The 19,549-nt window shown below is 42.1% G+C and overlaps 1 protein-coding gene across 1 annotated transcript in view; it reads right to left on the bottom strand.

Moving 5' to 3' along the window:
- The window catches only part of LOC133625939 (VPS10 domain-containing receptor SorCS3-like), a 299,862-nt gene that overhangs the window by 155,804 nt on the left and 124,509 nt on the right, over positions 1–19,549 (bottom strand). Inside the window, exon 3 of the mRNA XM_062001248.1 lies at positions 945–1,044. Coding sequence (XP_061857232.1) covers positions 945–1,044 — 100 coding nt within the window. The remainder of the gene's footprint in view (positions 1–944; positions 1,045–19,549) is intronic.

Below are 19,549 nucleotides of genomic sequence, written 5' to 3'. Positions count from 1 at the left end.
CAAAATAAACATCAATCCTGAAATTTCTGTAGGCTGACCACTGATGGAAAACACAAGAAGAATAATAAGAGCAGTACAAGTAACAAAAGACTAGTTTGGAAACCTATCCCTGGACAGGAGATAGGCAGTTTGGAAGTGATCAAGCTGAAAGGTCTGCATCCCATCCAAACCCAATCCCACTGCCAGCAATTAGCTACACGCTGCAGCCCTCCCACGTAGATTTCTGTGGGTAGCTGAAAGCGTCTTTGTTCCACTACTTTCCTTGAATCAACACAGGCAATAATTTTAAACCGAAAAGACACTGAGTAGTAACTCCTGGGCTGCGCTCCGTGAGCCAGCTGCAGCCCTAATTGCATCACGTGGGAAGTGTGAGCAGGGGGTTTGAAAGCTATGACCTCATCTTCTCTCCTACACATTCAAATCAAATCTTAGGTCTCTCACCCACTCTCCCAGCCACATTCTGCTTTCAGCCCCCTTACATGATGTAACTCATAAAAATGTCATTTACCTCCAACTTCTAGCTAGGGAAAGAATAAAGAGGAAGAGAGATAAAGGAAAAAATAAATGACTTTTTACTCTATTTGTAATAATACGAAGAAAGAGAAGACAGGAAGAGGTGTATCAGCCAAAATCAGTGTAAACCCGAGTCCCAGAAACATTTGTGAGAGTTCAGCTTCTTTAAAGTTGCAATACTCACAACCAAATAAAAGTAACCCTTTTATTTCTCTAACACATTCAGCAGATTAAGTGCTCCATTCCCATCAGAAGTTAAATAAGTATTGTTTGTCTGGATTCCACAGCATTGCACTAGAGCAAATTAGACAACAAATTTGAGATCTTGTGAATTACCAACAGATTGCACTTTAGGATCATAATTCCTCTCAGAATGAACAGAATGCTGTAGTTTTGTTTCTATAGCTACCAGCTCAATGGCTCTCCCTTACCTTCCTCTTGTTAGTGGGACTGACATAAAGGTAGCTCAGCACAGTCTTCAGGCCTACTTTGTCATTTAGCTTCTCATAGGTAGTACCATAGTCTGTTGACCTGGAGAAAAGAGACAAAAAGAGTTTATGTGGTTATTGGAACTCAAGAGAATGAAATGTGTGAACAGATGCTCAAAGTTACAGCTTGAGCATTATTACCCTTAGAACTCAAGCTTTTGTGTTTCATTCAGGTTTACCAGCAGAAAAGAGAAGAAAATTAGAGCTCTTTGGGGCAGGGTCTGTCTCTGCATCAACTGAAGCTGTGGTGCACTCATGAAGATGGACTTTGGGGATATGTTCTGCTCACATGTGCCAGCGTGAGACTGCAAATGAAAGGATTCTGACCTCAACAGCACCTTTAGCACAAATTCTCTTTTCAGACAAATCCAACAGAAGAATCCAAATTAAAACCATCAACAACAGTTTTATTTAAGTAGGCTGATGGGGATCCAAATGTGGCTCAGGATTGTAACAGCTGCACTCATGTCTAGATAAAAATTTGCCTAAAACGGCATCTTGAGTCCTCAGTCACCCCCATCCTACTTTGCCAGGCATTTAATTTTTCTGAGTTACAGAGACAGATTCAGGCCCCTACACTAGCAAATCCCACCCGGAGGAGCAGATGCTCTGGGGGTGGCATCACCCATTCGTGACTGGGGAAAAGGGCTGCTTCATCACAGAGGGTTTTCTGCAGCTTCCTCCTCCTCATTTGTGGGCATGTTTGAAACTTCTCTTTGCCCTGCTTGTTTCTCTGCTAGTTTTGTACTATATTTTTCTGAACAAATAAGGTTTTTCCTACAAGAACAAATCAACAGCTACCTATTGCAGGATCTCACACCTAAAGAGTGGTCAGCACCAGCTTGCTTCAGGTGAGGTGTCCCAACCTGCACAGAAAGTCCACCCACCCCATCCAAACACTGGGGAGAGCGTGGCTCCCAACCCTACATAAACACAATCTTTATCAAGTGGACAAGTACAAACCCCCACAAAAATTCTACCTAGACACACCTGAGAACTAACAGCCGCTGCTCTCCTCCCTAATCATGCTTTTTATGAAATAGATTATTAGAGAAAATATAGGAATTTGGTGCCTTGCCCAGTAACTAGTTCAAATAATTTTCTGGGGTTTTAAGTTCAACAAGCCTCCAGCATCTGCAGCTTTGTGGTTCAGCTCAAGACCAGTTCCTTGTCCATATAGCAGAGAAATGGCCCAAGTCACCCTTCTGGCATCACCATTAACCATCACTGTGACCAGAGGTTTAGGGCTCTTACTCAAGTGGCTGCAGAACCTGAGCGATGCCAGAATCTGCCCCCAGCTCTGCTGATTTCTTTGCTGCTAGTAGAGTCCAGAATGACAGTGAGAAAGCCATGCTGCAAAACCAAACAGCTGGTTTCAGGCTTTCTGTTTTGACTCATGAAGTCAAAAGTTTGTTTTATCACTGATGTGGCTCCATTGCATTTCTTTCTGTGCATCTTTCAAGCATAATCCCTAAATGTTTTGCAAATTGGTTCTTTCCTTAAATGGGATGAACCAACCTTCCTCCTTTGAACACTCGGCAGTCAGGGTGCTTCAAGTCAGAAAAACCTCTTTAACTCTTTAATACTAGAATGGAGTTAATACTCTATTTACATTTCGTACTCTTCTGCACAAATGCTCCCTGGGCTTCTCAGAGACATCCCAATGGATATTACAACAATGTACTGTATTTCCATAACACTTTCCCATCTGAAGAATTTGAAGCTCTTGTCTTGCTAGGTATTAATACCACACACACACAAAAAAAACCCCTGTAGCAGCTCTCCCCCTCCAGCCAAGCTTGAAACTGAAGCAGCTTGATTAATAAAACTGAATAATCCAGGCCAATTAATTCCACTACACGAGGCCTCCTACACATGCAAATTCAACAGGTCAGGAATCTTCAAATAACATTAAACTTAAGCAGAGGGCAAGCACTGAGGTGATTCCTTGATCTTACCCTTCCAATAGCATTGAAGCTCCAAACAAGCCACATTTGTGACTACACATGTACCAGCCACCAGCCAAGGAAAGAGATCACTCGTTTCAATCAGCATTCAAAGAGAATACAAGCAACAGTTTAATATTCTGACAGAGCTACTTTGGTTTTGTTCTCAGAGTCATTTTCAGATCTCCCAAAATGCCTTGCACTTCTGAAGATGCAGGCTGGATGCCCTAATGACTCTTTCTCATTAAACCATTATCACTCATTGCATTTGCCCTTTCAAAGAATAGCTAGAAAGGAAGTAGGATCATTATTTCGTTAGCTTCTCTAAAGCTTGCTTTATTATCATGACAGTCACCACTGGCTTCACAGAAACACCTCAAAGGATATCACAATAATATACTGTATTTCCGTTGCACTTTCCCATCCAAACCATCTGAAGCTTTTGTCTCACATTAATCCATTCAAACTGACAAAATCCCAAGAGCCATACCGGGAAATATTATCTTTATTCTAGAGATGAAGAAACTGAAAGCTTGCATAGGTAATAATTCTCTTTTTTTTCCAAAGCAGGTATCTACAATTAGCCACTTCAGCTTCTGTAATCATCTAGTGTATGGCTTGATACTCAAACCTGTTAAGTTTCAAGTGCTACATCCTGCATTTGGGCCACAATAACCTCAGGCAACACTACAGGCTTTGGGCAGAGTGGCTGGAAAGCTGACCAGCAGAAAATGACCTGGGAGTGTTAATCTACAGCAGATGAAGGTGAGCCAGCAGCGTGCCTTGGTGGCCAAGAAGACCAAGGGCCTCCTGGCTTGTGTCAGAAATAGTGTGTCCAGCAGGGCCAGGGAACTGACTGTCCCCTTGTACTGAGCGCTGGCGAGACCACACCTTGAATGTTGTATCCAGATTGTGGCCTCTCACTACAAGAGGGACATGGAGGTGCTAAGGCATGTCCAGAGATGGGCAACGAAGCTGGTGAAGGGTCTGGAGCACAAGTCTTATAAAAAGTGGCTGAGGGAGCTGGGCATGTTTAGGCTGGAGGAGGCCGAGAGGAGATATGATTACTACCTACAACTACCTGAAAGGAGATTGTGGCAAGGTGAAGGTCTATCTCTTCTACCAAGTAACAAACGATAGGACAAGATGAAATAGCCTCAAGTTGTGCCAGAGGAGGTTTAGACTGGATATTTGGGACGACCTTTTTCACCGAGGGGGCTGTTAGACACTGGCACGGGCTGCCCAGGGAGGTGGAGGAGCCTCCATCCCTGGAGGTATTGAAAAGACACGCAGATGAGGTGCTGAGGGTGAGGTGAGTGGTTGGACTCATAAATTCTCCAATGGAAATTGAGTCCATGATTCTAAACTCCTACCACTAAATTGTTGAATTTGAAAGAGTATTTATAAAAAATAAATTAAAAAAAATGTTGGCTGCCCAATTTTAGCAGCCCAAGCCCAGACATTTGAAGAGTTGTGACCCACAGGTGGAACAGAACAGTCCTGGCTCAGCTTTTAATCTTAACTTGAACTCTTCTCCTTTACTAATTACTTATCTGGATACCATATTTTCTCCCCTTCCTCTGGCCAGAATAGGGTTCACTTCAAAGCACATTATTAAAGGAGTAGAGGAGAAGAAAGACTGTAGTTACATCAAAATGTCAAAAGGTTCAGTGATATAAAGGATCCTTTCCATAAGTCACACCCCAAATGCCTGCTTTAACTTTAGTTGGGCCTTTTATGGCCAACTGATCTTGCTGATTTTTTCTCCTCAGGGTTGCTCCATTGAAGCCATCACTGGAGTTTCATCATCTTGAGGGACTGTTAACTGCCTTCAGGCTCAAATTGACATTTGCAGTTTGCTACTAACCACACACACAAGTATACATAGAAGTATTGTTAACAATAATTTCATAAAACAAATTCTTGCCTCTTATTATGCCACTGGCTGCACAAAAACAATGTGAAATGTACTGTCTATATATACAGAGATTTTAAAAGCTCAGTCCATGCATTTTGTCCCTCACACACTGATCTTTCAGGATTTTGTTGTCCTCTCTAGCCTGCTTTCCATCCTAGAAACCAAGCTGCTGGCCATAGCCCAAGAAGGGCTTTACAGTGAAAAGCAATAAATCTCAAGGGCTAGTCCAGTCTTGAAAAGACCTTTACCTCCAGCTTCCTGTGTTTTATAACTAGCAGTTCCTACTAGTCATGAGGAAGGATCTCTGCTAACAGAAAGAAAGACTTGATCCAGTGTAGCACAACTGTCATATTCATATAAACAAATAAATGTGGGCTTCCCCTGAGCAGGCTGTGAGACCAAATAATCCCAGATATTCCCTCTGGAAAAGCAAAGTTTATAATGTAATTAATTTATTGGGAGACTGCAAATTCTCCCATAACCATATTCTCTTCTGAACAGTTGGAAAATATAATTGCCTGCTTGATTCCACTGCCCTCCCCTGATGGGCTACGACATCTTTCAGCCATTGCTGCAAGTGTTGTCCCACAGTCTGGCAGAACAGGGCTCAAGGGGCACACCTAGGCAGGGAAGCTTCACTCTACAAAACCTGGTCATAACTCAGTGCACTAAGAGCTAACAAAATCCAGCTTGTTCCTGTAGGTCTGAGTCTGAGATTCCCTGTGAATCTGACAAAGAGGCCTGAGATAGGAGACAAAATTCTGATAAGACTTGCTCATCCTATGGGTATGAAGTAGAGGTGTGGAGAAGAAGAATGCCATCTGAATAGCTTTTAGAGAAGTCATCCTCTCAGACGATTTCCTCCTCAGGGCTCTGTCAGGCAGAGAAAGGAGGTTTTCTTTGTTTGCAGTCTCAGCTACTCAGCTATGGAGATAGGCTATAAAATATGTATTAGTCTCTCAGAAGAAAAAGAGCTGCAAATGCTGGCACTGGATGGCTAGGAGGGACAAGTAACCTCCTGGAGTGTACATGTGCCACTGACTCTCCTGTCAGGGGGTTTCTCCTCTGCGCCTGTGACTCTCTGACTGTGGAGAAGAAGCAGGTATGGATTTGATTTAAAATTCTCATCCTTTCTCCTAAGATACTAAAGTTTATGCATTCATCTCCAGATCAGTCCCACTACACACACCTGCAGCCCCACATTGAGAACTGTGTGTGGGCACAGCTCCACTTAAATGAGTGGGAGAATATCCTGATTCTCTGCACACTTCAGAGAGCAACAGGAACACACACAGCCCAGATTAACATTTGCTTCTCTTCTCATGTGCTTGAAAACTGTCTGTCTGCAGTGTGCCTGTCTTTCTATACCCCCAAACAACTTCTTCTTTTTACCCATTGGCCAATTTTCTCCCAGTTTGACAGAGAAACAAAAAACCCAAGAGGAACAAAGTTTCTACAAGTTTCAGGAAAACCAGCAGACAGCAAAAAGAAAGCAAACTTATTAGTGCTCAGAGAAAAGCTTCAGCATGAAACCAAATCCCACGAGACATGAGAGCAGGCACATTTCTCTGAACATCCAGATGCAGTAAAACATTCAAACACAGCTCACATATTAATACACTACAAAGAACCCAACTGCACAAGAAGTCAGGCTGCCAAACTTCCATTGCTTGTCAAACAATTTGTTCCCATCTCTCCCTTCCCCTTCCTTCCCCTCAAGTTACCCTCCCTTAGATAAAGGCCTTTCTGAAGCTATGACGCACTGAGAAGAGACCCTTCCTGAGTCAGTCCAGCTTGACTAACCCCTGCAGTAGCCCAAACTGCAAACCCATTTGACTAGTTGCCCTAGTGACCATAAGTGATTCAGGATTCAGGCAAAAGCTGGCTCAGCACTAACCCCACCACACTACTTGGCATCAAATGGACAAATGGGCTCTTACTGGAATCCAGAGTCCTAAATCAGGAATCAGGCCAACCACACAAAAATTGCCACAACACAAAGGAAACTGGTGTCACTTACTCACAGGCAGGGCAGAGAGCTGCTCCTCTTCGAAGGAGAGGATGTCAGCCATTTAGCATTCTGTGGCCCTACCTCTCTGAACTCTCCAAGACAATTCCTCCTCTTCCTTGTTGAACATTTTAGACTAACTCCTGGCTTTTGGTGACTACTGCTGTCAGTGTCTGAACGTCTTCCACTCCCAAAGACTTTTTCACATTTAGATACAATGGAGGAAAGCACTTTTTCCTCTCTTAGGGCTGTTTATGGGCCCAGATGGGACCAGAATCTGCCTTGGGCAGCAAAATGCCTGGGATGGAAACACAGAGTTGGCGCTGCAGCTTGTACAGCCCCAGCTGGAGCCCTGGAAAGGCAGGGTGACCACTGCCACTGCCAAGGCCAGGAATGAATGCAAGTCTAGCAATGCTCCCACAGAGCAGTGCTCATGGTGCCACCCATCACTGATACTCCAGCTCCTTGGGCCCTCTGTCTCTCAAGGGCTATTTCATTCCCAAACTCAAGGCAACTGAGCCAAGTCCAGCCTGTGACAGTGGAACCTAAATTTCACTTATAGTGAGAAAGTGCCCAGAAAGATCCACTCTTCCACTCTCAGTTTACTCAAGTAGAAAGACCTTCTAAGCCCACGGCCAGAACGTGATGAGTACTGTTATACCAACAAAAATGGCTGCAGTAGAGCTAAGAAAATCCAGTCCTTCCCTCTCTGTAGCTAGCATAAGTCTGTACGTGAACATTTTACAAGGGAAGTATCCACAGAAGCCCTGCAGAGCTATGCTACTGCCATGGTTTGACATGGAAATCCAAGTATCTATCTGTACTCTGTGAATCTTTAACTTAGCAAAGCACATTTGCTGTGCTGAGAGCTTGTTTTTACCCAACCATGACTTTAGAGTGACTGCAATAAATGTACAGAATCACAGAATGGTAGGGGTTGGAAGTAACCTCTAAAGATCATCAAGTCTAATCCCCCTGCAAAGCCAGAATATTTTACAACTGCAAACAGAAACAACTGTCTCTGTCCCCATCCCACTAGAGAAAACAAAAGACAACAATGGAAGTCTGGGGGAAAAAAAAAAATGAGCAAGCATATGGTACTGCTTCCTGATGTAGTTTCCCAGCCTATAGCAATATCACAGTCTTCCTAAATGGAAGATGATGCCTTTGTATGCAAGAGCCATTGGTGAGCTTTTACTTCCATAAATCTAAATCCACGGGGTAACTTTAGGCAACTTCATTATCACATGGTAATAAACACCACAATTGTGTACTGTATGAAGTGCTGCTCCTTTTTGCTTTACCTTGATAATATAATTCAGAGCCCTTTGCTACCACTTAACAAGAGTAAAACCAAAGAACCCTATGCTGCCATTTGTCATTTCACTGTCTGCTGTCATATTCCCCACAGATTTTTTTCCAGTCTGAAGACTCTCTGTTTATTTAGGCACACCTTGTACAACTTACTCATGTCTCTGATCATTCCATAACTGCTCTTTCTAGTTTAATTACACCTTTTGTCATGGATCATAGAATCATAGAATGGTAGGGGTTAGAAGGGACCCTTAGAGATCATCCAGTCCAACTCCCCTGCAGACGCAGGACCACCTAGATCAGGTCACACAGGAACGTGTCCAGATGGGTCTTGAAGACCTCCAGAGAAGGAGACTCCACATCCTCCCTGAGCAGCTTGTGCCAAGGTTCCCTCATCTCAACAGTGAAAAAGTTTTTTCTTATGTTTAATTTAAACTCTTTGTGTTCCGACTTCATCTCATTACCCCTTATCCTGTTGCTAGTTGGATGGATGGATAGCTGGATGGATAGCTGGATGGATAGCTGGATGCCTCAGAAACAGTCTTTAAAAAGAAGATCTTTCTTGAAAAAAAAAAAAAACCAACCAACTATCCAAGTCTACCAGAAAAAAAAAACCCAGAGTATTTAAATTGACCTAAATAAAAACACTTTCTGTCATCATACACAAAGTTTTACGTTTTCAGTACTTCTGGAAACATTTGCGTTATCCATCAGTTCTAGGGGATTTCCAGTTCCACAAAGTTTCAAAAGTTCCTACACACCAGAGATATCACTGGGGAAAAGGAAGTTCAAATTGATCATAGTTTTGGTAATTTCTCTTGAAAATTATTGGGGTTTTTTTCTTTTAATCTGCACATCATCTAAACAGCAAAACGCCCTCTCCAATTCCTCTTATGATACCAGTATCCTTCTCCACCTCCTTTCTTTTTTCATGAATGACAATTCCCATCACAAATATCAAAAAGACTTGAAGATGAACTTTGTTGATAAATTTCAATTGATAACATACAGTGAAGACAGGTAAGGCAAAATGAGCTGCCATGATACATCAGCTTTTGTAATTACCAGCTCAAAATGAAAGGGATAGGCTTCCTCTTTCTTTTTCTTGCAGATTCTTCTCTTCCTTTTTTATTTTTGATAGGAAAGGTATCCTCTATTGTTTATTCAATACAAGCCTTTGAGAGGACTATCAGTCACATGTCTAGCGGCTGATTGCTCATCAGCATTTCATTTGATCACTATCCTACAAAGCAGGGGGACTGGTCACATCAGACAATCCTTGATAGAGATGACTACTCCAATGGGCTTGAACAGTCTCTGGAGATGCAGTTTTTGTAAATTTAGCCTACAGGGATGGTGGGGACTAACTTGAAAGTCATATGTATGCATCACTGTTGTAATTGTGCTGTGGCAACACAGTGGTGCTTTGGCTATCCTCAGCAACACTGACTGTCCAGAATACTGTGCCATTGAGTGCCTACAGAACTTTTGCCATCAGCAAACAGGCTGCTTCCTCCCAACCTCCTCTCTTCTCTGCACCTGGGAAGGTTGAATCAGTTTCAAATCTAAAATAATCTGTAGAACAAACTCAACCTGCAAGAGTCTCTTTTGAGAAACAAAGAGGGAGGGCAAGGGAGTTGCATAAAATGGGTTGTCTGGCAGGAAAAGAATGAAAGTGAGGGATGCCTGGCAAAGCAAAAATAGGAGCTGCCAGATCAAACCAAAGAACTACTTTGAGCACCAGAGTCTGCTGTCCCCTGGTCTAGGACTTTTGGAGGCAGTATCCCTCAACTACCATGAGACAGATTTGGCTAAAGTCAGTTCTGAAGCTGTCTCGGCATTTTGCTTCTGCCAAAAGCTGGTAAAATCTTCCCTCTGAAGCAGAGATAAACATCAACCAAACTGACAGCTCCTAACAGCGAGAGCAGGCAAGAGACTAAACTATGAAAGCCTATAGCAAAGTATGCTCTTCTTTCTGAGGACCTGGGACTCTGATCAAATGAAGCAAGCTGCAGGTGTAGTGGTTACTTAACATCATTATATTCTGCTGCAGAATAGCCTACAATAAGGAGGCACAAAAGCAACAAAAATTGATGCCTCCTACTGTGATACTAAAATAACTGTACTTCCCCGGTTATAAGATTCCCATCTTTTCTATATCATTGTCATTTACCTCATCTTAAATTTAGCTACCTACAAACCTAGCTCCCAAGTGAGCCCACATTTTCTCTCTAACTACAGACAGAGACTATTAACTTTAGAGGATGACTTCTCCATCCTAAAATAGGTGAGGATAACTTGCTCTCTTAAGGTGTCTTCCTCCATTCACTGTAAAGAGAGACCAGAGCAACAACTGTTACATGGCTAGCACAAGGCAAGGTGCATCTCACACTAAATGGATTGGAAAAGTTCATGCACTGAGCTGGCAGTACAAATGAAGGGAGAGACCTCAGTCATCTTGGCTGAGATCAAAAGCTCATCATTTGTTGTAACGTACCAGTGCTCTTTGTTTTAAATGATGTTATTCTGTGGGGATATGTATGAGAATTACTACTAGAATTAGGTGCCAAACAATACCAGGACTCCACTGTGCTTTGCTCTATACCATTACAAAGCAAAGAGGAGAGATAACCAGAGAAACGTGACATAGATTTCCCAACACTTGGCAGAATTTAGAATAGAAATAAAGATTTTAAGAAATGTGAAATGGTTTATCCCCAAAAGCTGGGATAAGCACTTCCTTTCATTGCATGCTTGTACTATCACACCACTGATGACCTGCTGGCAATCCTTATCATGGTCAGGCAAAGGTGATGCCCACTGGTAGAAACTGTACCCCATAGAATATGAAAGTTATACAGGTATTGTGTAATACCCACATCAGCAGCCTCAGCAAGGACACCAGAATCCGAATTATCATCTTATTGCTCCTTACTTGAGACTAGGACACCACATCCGTGCAGATACTACTCCAGACACAGTTCAGTTGCTGTGAAACAGATAATCTGGAGCTACGACAGTCTGGCTTCGCAAAGGCTTCTCCTTTTTCATTTCACTACTATGAATTCTATGTGAAAGCACTACTTTTGTACAGCTCTGAAGAACTACACCTTACCATTACTCACTTCCCATTTGTACTTAAAGATCTGACATATTTATTGTGTTCTTGATTCTGAAGTATTCTAATTTTCCAAAGAGGTGTTTTATGCATCCCTGATAAGGCAGCATACTGATTTGATTCCAAGCACTTGACTGACTCAGCAAAGATGGTCTTATCAAGACACATTCAAGAAATTTGGTCTAGAGGACACTTTAATAGCCTCAAAGATAAAAGGCAGCTTTGATGACAAAACCTCATTACTTAATCAGATATTAATTAGATTATTAATTAGAAACAAGGCCCTTCCCTGGCCCTTTTCTACTTTTATTATTATAACTAAAATGCTTCTATAATGATTTTCTTAAGTAGATAATCATTTTAATTTGCATCACTTGGTAGAAAAAGGAAAGTGCTCTGAATGCAGGATTTTATGAAGCATTTGTAGAGGTTGAATTTAACATCCATGCTATTGGATGCATTTGGATGCATGGAACTCTCCTTAAATATGTATTGTACAAAATGTCGAGGGAAGACTGTGGAACTGCCTCATCACTAAACTCTGTATTTATGTGCTAAATCTGGATGACAAAGAAGTCTTTTCAATCATTCAAGGCATCCTTAAAACCATTCAAAGAGTAAGTTCAAACTACCCTGACAGCAGGTTGCCCCACTTTTCAGAGAGGAAGACAAGTGACTCATATTACAGCTTCCCAGCTGGGAATACTAACATCAGTGTCAATACTAACATCATACTAACACTCATGCCCCTTGGAACGGTGGCTGTGGGTAAGGTTTACCAGAAACTTGTCTTTGACACTCTCTGCCTGTTTTAGGATCCGGGATAGGCAGTACTGTGGACACACCAGATGAACCCAAGTCATCTTTAATGTCACAGAAGGCATGTGAACTTTTTCAAACTATCACCCAATCTTTGCAAAACTGATGTAGCTCAGAAAGAGGGCAGTGACGGAGGTAGTTTAACTCAGTTCCTTAGACACAGATATTTAAACTAGTAGACAATTCCCAAACCTACTCTTGCAGCCAGTCTGAAACACGTTCTGTTCCGTTCCTTACCCGAGCTGACCCGTCTCCCACAAGCCTTATGTCTACCTGCAACTCCCTTAACTTGTGGCCCACAAAGGCTACTGTCCTCAGCAGCACACCCACACAACCTGAACATAAATACCACAGAAATCCTTCCTGACCCCAGGCAACGCTCCTCAGCACTCCAGTTTCCCATTTAATTAACTCAGCTTCTCGGAAAAAGAGTGGCTCCTACTGTTCCCTGAAAAAATAAAAAGCTTACGAGATGCAGCCACCTCAGATAGTTGAGGACTGACAACACAAGAAGTCTCCTCTAGACTTAGAAAAGAGAATTTGGAGCCATAAAAGACTGTAAATAAGGGGGCTGTAAAGATGGCTCCTTTAAAAATTTACTTAAAACTCTCCTGTTCTGTTCTTGTAGGTAGTAGAATAAAATTTCCTACTTTTCCTAAGTCGAGTACTGGAGTCTGTTTTGCCTGGAACCGTAATTGGCAGCGAGCCCTCCCAGCCCTTGTCTCAATCCACAACAACCTTGCTTATCTATTTACTCCCATCTCACTGGGGCCTCTGCCACCCTAACAAGGGTGGGGGTGGATAGCAGCACCGAGCAAGAGACTCGTGGCGCTTCATTGCTGGCTGGGCAAAACCACGACAGTGATAAACAAACAAACAAACAAATAAATAAAACAAAATATAAAATTCCTATATCCTTTGAGTATTCCACTTACCACTGAAACATCCATGACAGGCCCTTGTCATCCAGACATTCTTGTTATGCCACTACACTCTCTTCTAGCTCCTCAGAGCTGAGAATTTTGTTTGAAAAAATATAAGGATAGGGGTACAAATGGAAGAGACTAGTCATTTGTCACCCAGTTTCTTGGCTTGGGCAACAGTCAGATCAGCAGCTGGATTAAGCCCCTCATAACACAATTAAATCCAGTGCTACACCGCATGTAGACACTTCATACCACCACTGGTTGAATCTGAGTCTTATTCATTCCCTCACCACAAGGACTAACAGCCTCGATTCTAGTTAACAGGTCTTCAAAATGCAGACACTGAGATCCAACCTTGAGTTTATATAGACTTTCCAGAGAGGTAAACTGGATATTTATTATCAAGGTTAGTAAGCGATTGTGGTCCATATGGCAAATGCTCAACATAGGGATCTCTCTTTTCCCCACCAACTGCTTGTGAGTTTTGAGTAGCTCTGAAAGCACACAACTGATCACTCCTGAACTATCGTACCCTAAGATCTCACTGCTAATATCTTTCAAACCACATTGGTTGAAGCTTAATTCTACCCCAGAAAAACCTATTTTTTCATGTCATCTTTTGCACTCGAGACTCATGAGCATATCTTACTTGAAACATTTTGTCTTGGGAGAATAAACCTGTTGGAATTTTTTCAGACAGAAGATCAATAAAGTGGGAACAGCTTGAGAAGTCAATCAGCTTCAGCAAGTCTCCCAGGAGATGGCTGGGTGATTGTCATTTTAATGAAGGAATAGTAAACGGAGAGCACAAAAAAATGCATATCCTCTTAAAACTCATGAGGGAGGGTAGTGTAGGCTGAGATGTAGGGAAAGAAAAGGAAGCACTGGAAGAGACCTTTCTAGCTTGCTAGGCAGTCTGAGGAATTAGTCAGAAAGAGATAACTTAAACTTCTTCAAAGTGAGTATTAGCTCCAGTACTACACTGCAGAATGGTATTTCCTCCAGGTGTTAGGTGAGGAACATTTTTGTTTAGGCCCTAAAATGCAAGAATAAATATCACTCATGCCTTTGCTCTTAAGTAGTGTGCTGAAAACATGGTTCTTATTCATGTTGAAGTCATGACTTCTACCTAAATGGAGTTTATGAAGAGCTAAGCACCTGCATATCATCAAGGCAAATGGAAGGGGAAAGTTGTCTGTGATCCAACATGCTAAAGTCATTTTTCTAGGCACACCACAGATTTTCTTTCATTTTAGGTTCAATTATAAGTTAACTACTTACAAAAAAATATCATAAGTGAACACACACAGCCCCAAGATGCTGACTGTGAGGTTCACTGAAGAATTCTGTTGCACTAAAGGCATTGGAACGTGTCTTGGGAGACCTGCAAGGTTCCTAATTTGCCACAAATCTCCTATGTTTTTTTTATTCCAATCACTTAGGTTAGAATATGGCATATCCCATAAATGCAGACATTTGGAACTGTACACTGAGATACACACTTTCTCAACCATCACAGATGGACTTACTAGGTGATGTGCCATGCCCTGTGTTATGTCAGAGCTCTGAGTTCATCAACATAATTGTCTATCCCAGCATTCAAGTCTAACTCAGTAGGTTTTGCGCTTTTGGTGCTTTCTACTAGAACTTGAGCTCTAGTCCCACTCAGGGTGTCTTTCTGTCAACGAACCAACTCTTGTTCATGTTTCTGACAGCACTGTCCACAGAGCCACACTTCAAAAAATCCTTAGAGAATAAATCATAAAATTGTGCTGTGTATCTTTAATTGTATTCTAACCCAGCATGGCTCACTCATAGCCCCTGGACAGTTTTAAAGCAGTGGCTTTATCTTTCAGTGATATTATTTAGACAGGAGAGAAACGGCATTTTTTCTTCACTCTAGTCAATTGGATGTTTCAAAGCCAATGAGAAAATGAAGCATGATACTACATTCCTGGAGGGCACCATTAAGACCCCCAGGGGTAATTTCAGCATGAAGCATTGCTCATCTTTTCACAGGTAGATAGCAATAGACTGCAATTAATTAGGAAACAGTGGCAGCTCATCATTGGTCATTTCCTTATCCTTTTTAGATGTCTTACCAGAAGGCACGTGGGGGTTTTTACCATCAGCTTTAACATGCTGGGAATGAATCTTTCTGCAGGCTGAATAGAAACTCTGAAAACAAGGCCCCTGCAGTCAACAAGGATCTGATCAACTATTCTGTGTAGGGGCACTTCCACAGCCTTATCTGTGCACATCCCTACAGGTTTCACTCTGAAGACAGAGTAGAAAATGAAATATGAGGATAAAAGAGGAAGGTTCACACAGTGCCACAATTTCTAGCAAAAGCATTTAATCATGACTGAGACGTCAGTGAGCAGTGCACGGACCTACTGAGCACAAGAACACGTAGGGAAGGTGGTGCTTCTCTGCAGCTTATGGCAAAAATAAGGGCAGTCGTGTCCAACAAGTGACAGCAGATGAACTTTCTACTCCCACCTCAATCCCTTTAGAAGGTCCTGGAGAGGGCATCTGGACAGGAAACTTGCTGGATTTGCATCGCTGCCTTGAGTACGCTGCTTGATTGCTCATGCTTTAACATTAGCCCCTCTGCTAGCGTATGTCCAAAAGAAACTACTTATCACATCCACAACTGGAAGTCTCAATACAGAACAGCATATTCTTCAGAACATTCACTCCACACAGCCCCATCACACACTTCTAAGTAAGTACCACAGTGGACCTCCATCATATAGCCAACTGAAAATAGAAATAAACAGCTGAGAAGATCTCCTGCCATGGGAAAATGGACAATTTAACCAAGCTTCCCACAATTCATTCCTCCACCTCCCAATACCTCTTTAACCCCTCTTATGTATGTTTCTATTAATCACAGTCCATGCAGTCAAAAATGCTTTTCCCCAGACTCCATTTTAGACACAGATTTATTTGTACTTGACTCAGATGTGAGGGAATACTTCCATGTTAATGAGCTACAATCATGCATCAATAAAGTTCATATTCAGACCTAAGCGCTGTGATTATTGGAAGAGGGAACACAGGAAGAGATATGTACATGCTGTAATATGCATCTATTACACAGATGCTAAGCTTTAAAACAATGTGTATGCAACTGTGGAGAAATAGCAGCTGTCTTTTTAAGCCAACAGTAAATGCATATTGGAAATGCTGTCTGAAGGGGTTATTTCTTTGTCCATACTTTACTACATAACTGATGCTGAAAATGGAGAAAAGAAATAATGATGAGGTTTTGCTACAAGTCATTATTTTGCAAAGATTACACTTCAATAACCCGTAGTTTTCATAAATTAATCTCCCTTCCTCATGGAATAAAGCAAACAATAAACATGAGCTTCTTTAACCACCTTCTCTCTGTTTTCTAAATCTCATTCTGCCACCACTTATCAGTGTCCCTGCAGAAAAAAAAAAAAGGGGGGAATATTAAATGCATTGCTGGGAATGGGATCTCATTCTTAATGACACCATCAATAATTGCTGTCACAAGCTAATATCAGAGTTGCAACCTTACAAAGAAGATGAAGAGGCAGAGTTTTTCACATCGTGGTTTTTAGACAGGCTCTAAATAGGATTTTGCTACATGCTTTTAAATGCTGCCTGGACAGCTCATAGGGCAGTGGCAACTAAAAACAGATTGAATCCAGACAGGGAGTATTAAACCTAGGGTTCTCCTGTGAACCTCCCAGAATGGTGTCAGATCCAGAGGGCAGGACATATATACAACAAACACTGTCCTTACAGTAAGTCTTACACCTTTGGCAGCAGCTCCTTGGACACCAAGGATATCCTCAGGCAGCTGCTTCTTCATGCATCAAACAGATTGCAGTAATTTCCCTATCAGCAGCACCCAGATGCCCTTTGGTCCCCACCAAAAAGTTACAGTGCAGGCAAGACCATGTCCTCACAATCTAGACACCATTAAGAGAATTTATACACCAAGATGCTTTTAAAAAGAGACTGAATGGCTCCTCACTGAAACCTGTAGCTGGGGAATTGAGATCAACTTCTCTTCAAATACTGACAGCTTGGGGGCCCTGACACTACCTGCAACCTGCACAGACCTGCCCTCACACCGGTAAGCTGCAGACAAGCAACGGCGCTTTCGTTTCCCAAGAACTTCTTGCTAACATGCTGAAGGCAACCATTATGTATTTGCACATGAAACCAAGAACAGGCCAGTTGTTTCAGTTCTTCCTTGCACCAATCTAGCACATATTTCAGACTTGAACAGAGAAGCAGACAAGCTTAATACATCCCTGACGTCAGTGGGGAGGTAGCAACTCCAGAGTCCAGATGTTTGGGGTCACCATGACTTCTCAGGTGACTGAATTATTAATTCCTCAATAGAATTAGTATATTAATCAACAGCAAACAGTGGAGAGGGGACAATCATGGTGGGAAATCACCTTTAATTTTGCACATTGCAATCTCCATGTAATTAATATTCAGCACTGCACACCTCACTTCTTGTTGCAGTCCCTGAGAAAATTCCCACCGAGGGCTTTGCAAACTAGTCTATGAATGAAGACATTCCTTCTGCTTTTTCTTACTGTCTGCCAATGAACACAGGTCAGGCCTTCCCTCCTGAACAGTCTAGTCTTTCCCCACTTTGGATGAAGACCTCACCCTGCTAGTCTGTGCTATCAGCCAGAGACATCATTTAGTAATAAGCATCCAGAGATGAATAATTAGTCATAGACTGCAATGCTCCAGTATCATAAACAGTCAGACATAAGAGGTCTTTGAATTTGACAGGGGGAAGGCAGGGCTGAAATCACATCTGTCCATAAAATGCAATGTTTTGACTCATCTTTTTAAAAAAGTTATGTAGATGAAAGAAAAAGGGAGAGTTAAAATCAACCTGAGAGCACAGTTCCACTGGTGTCAGAGTTCATTATTCTGGATCTATTTAGATGCCATTACATGGCACTACGGTCCACGTTCATGTCAGGACTGTCAGTCCCAAGACTCACAGCCTCTAAGCAAGAGTACCATATCAGAGACAAGGAGTGATTTGCTTTGCATAGATAACTGAGAGTTAGGATCTCTTCCCAGCTTTGTCCCAGCACTGATCTAACCTGCATTCTCTGCACAAGCACTGTGACTTTATCAATACCAAATAAACACAGTGAACCATGGAACGGGAAAGACTTTTGCTATGCTGCAAATGGCAGTTGCCAAGAGCCACTTCCTTGGAGAACAAAGACTTTAAATATCTGATGAGCCACACAAGCCTCCATTGCTGGTTCCAAGACTATCATAGAGCTGTTCAATAATTTTCCCAATGTCAGCGTCTCATGGAGCAGTAAGGGCAGGGGAGATCCAATAAATTTCAACAAGAAAAGACGTGGAAAGGTACGGTACAATGGTTTTATCCACAGTAATATGCTTGTGTCTATGCAAGCTAAGCTTCTCTGCACTGCATTAGCTCCACCAGACCAGTGCATATGTAATGCAAATCAACTGTCGAGCAGTATTTGTACTGCAATAATAACTTGGAAGAACTTGTTTAATATCAGAAGACTTAGTGGAGCAGATGAATGGCTCTGACATGATATCCATGGGATAGAAATTCAATTAAAAACTGCAAGTGGCACAGGAGCAGTAGTTATTGTTCAACATGTACCATGGGGCCTCTGTTGAAATACAGCTATTAGCTGTACTGGTTGAGAAATTCCGTTTTCCTTTATGGCAATCTGTTAGCTTGTAGAAAGTTAAATTAATAAAAACACAGAATCACTCTCACATTATGAGAACACAACAGGGCTGGTTGTGTATTTTATAATTATGGATTAAGTGCATTATGCCAAGGAAATTAAAGAGATGCCACAATTATAATAAAAATGAAAGACTGTCTGGCTCTAAAGGCTGATGGTGGGACTACCACATGCAGAACATGTGGGTTTGCCCATCCTTATCTTCCCCCATCACAGCTCTCCAGGATGTTAACAATTATTCCTAATGCTAGCAGCTACACTTAACATGTGTTCAGCCCTTGGTGGAGATAGACTTGAATGAGAAAGCTACCTCTCCTCCTGTTAGCAGCATCTCAAATTCATCTTCTGTCTTGGAAAGTTATTTTTGCCCCCCAAAAACAAGGCAAAGAATGATGGAAGGAGGTTGGTTTGTTTGTTTGTTTAGATAGATGGATGACAGAGGTCAGCAGGAAACAACTCCCCAAGCCCATCCAATTTTTGCCAAGTCCCAAAAGACAGGACAGATAGGAGTCCCAGGTTCAAAATTAAGATTCTGTGAGAGGGAAGAGTCAGGCCTGATTAGCAAGGAACTGACACAAATGTTTTTCATTAAATCTGCAAGGAAGCATGCTCACATCACTGACTGTCAGGCAATCAGCTGGAGGCTCCCTACCCCACAAGCTAGAAGAAGCTAGGTCTGAACCATCCTGAAACTCTGAGGATTGATCTTTGCAGTCAGTGTGGTACCACATCTGAGAGCA

The sequence above is a fragment of the Colius striatus genome, chromosome 8 (genome assembly GCF_028858725.1).
Source record: "Colius striatus isolate bColStr4 chromosome 8, bColStr4.1.hap1, whole genome shotgun sequence".
Lineage (NCBI taxonomy): Eukaryota > Metazoa > Chordata > Aves > Coliiformes > Coliidae > Colius > Colius striatus.
This window is presented reverse-complemented; position numbering and strand designations above follow the sequence as displayed.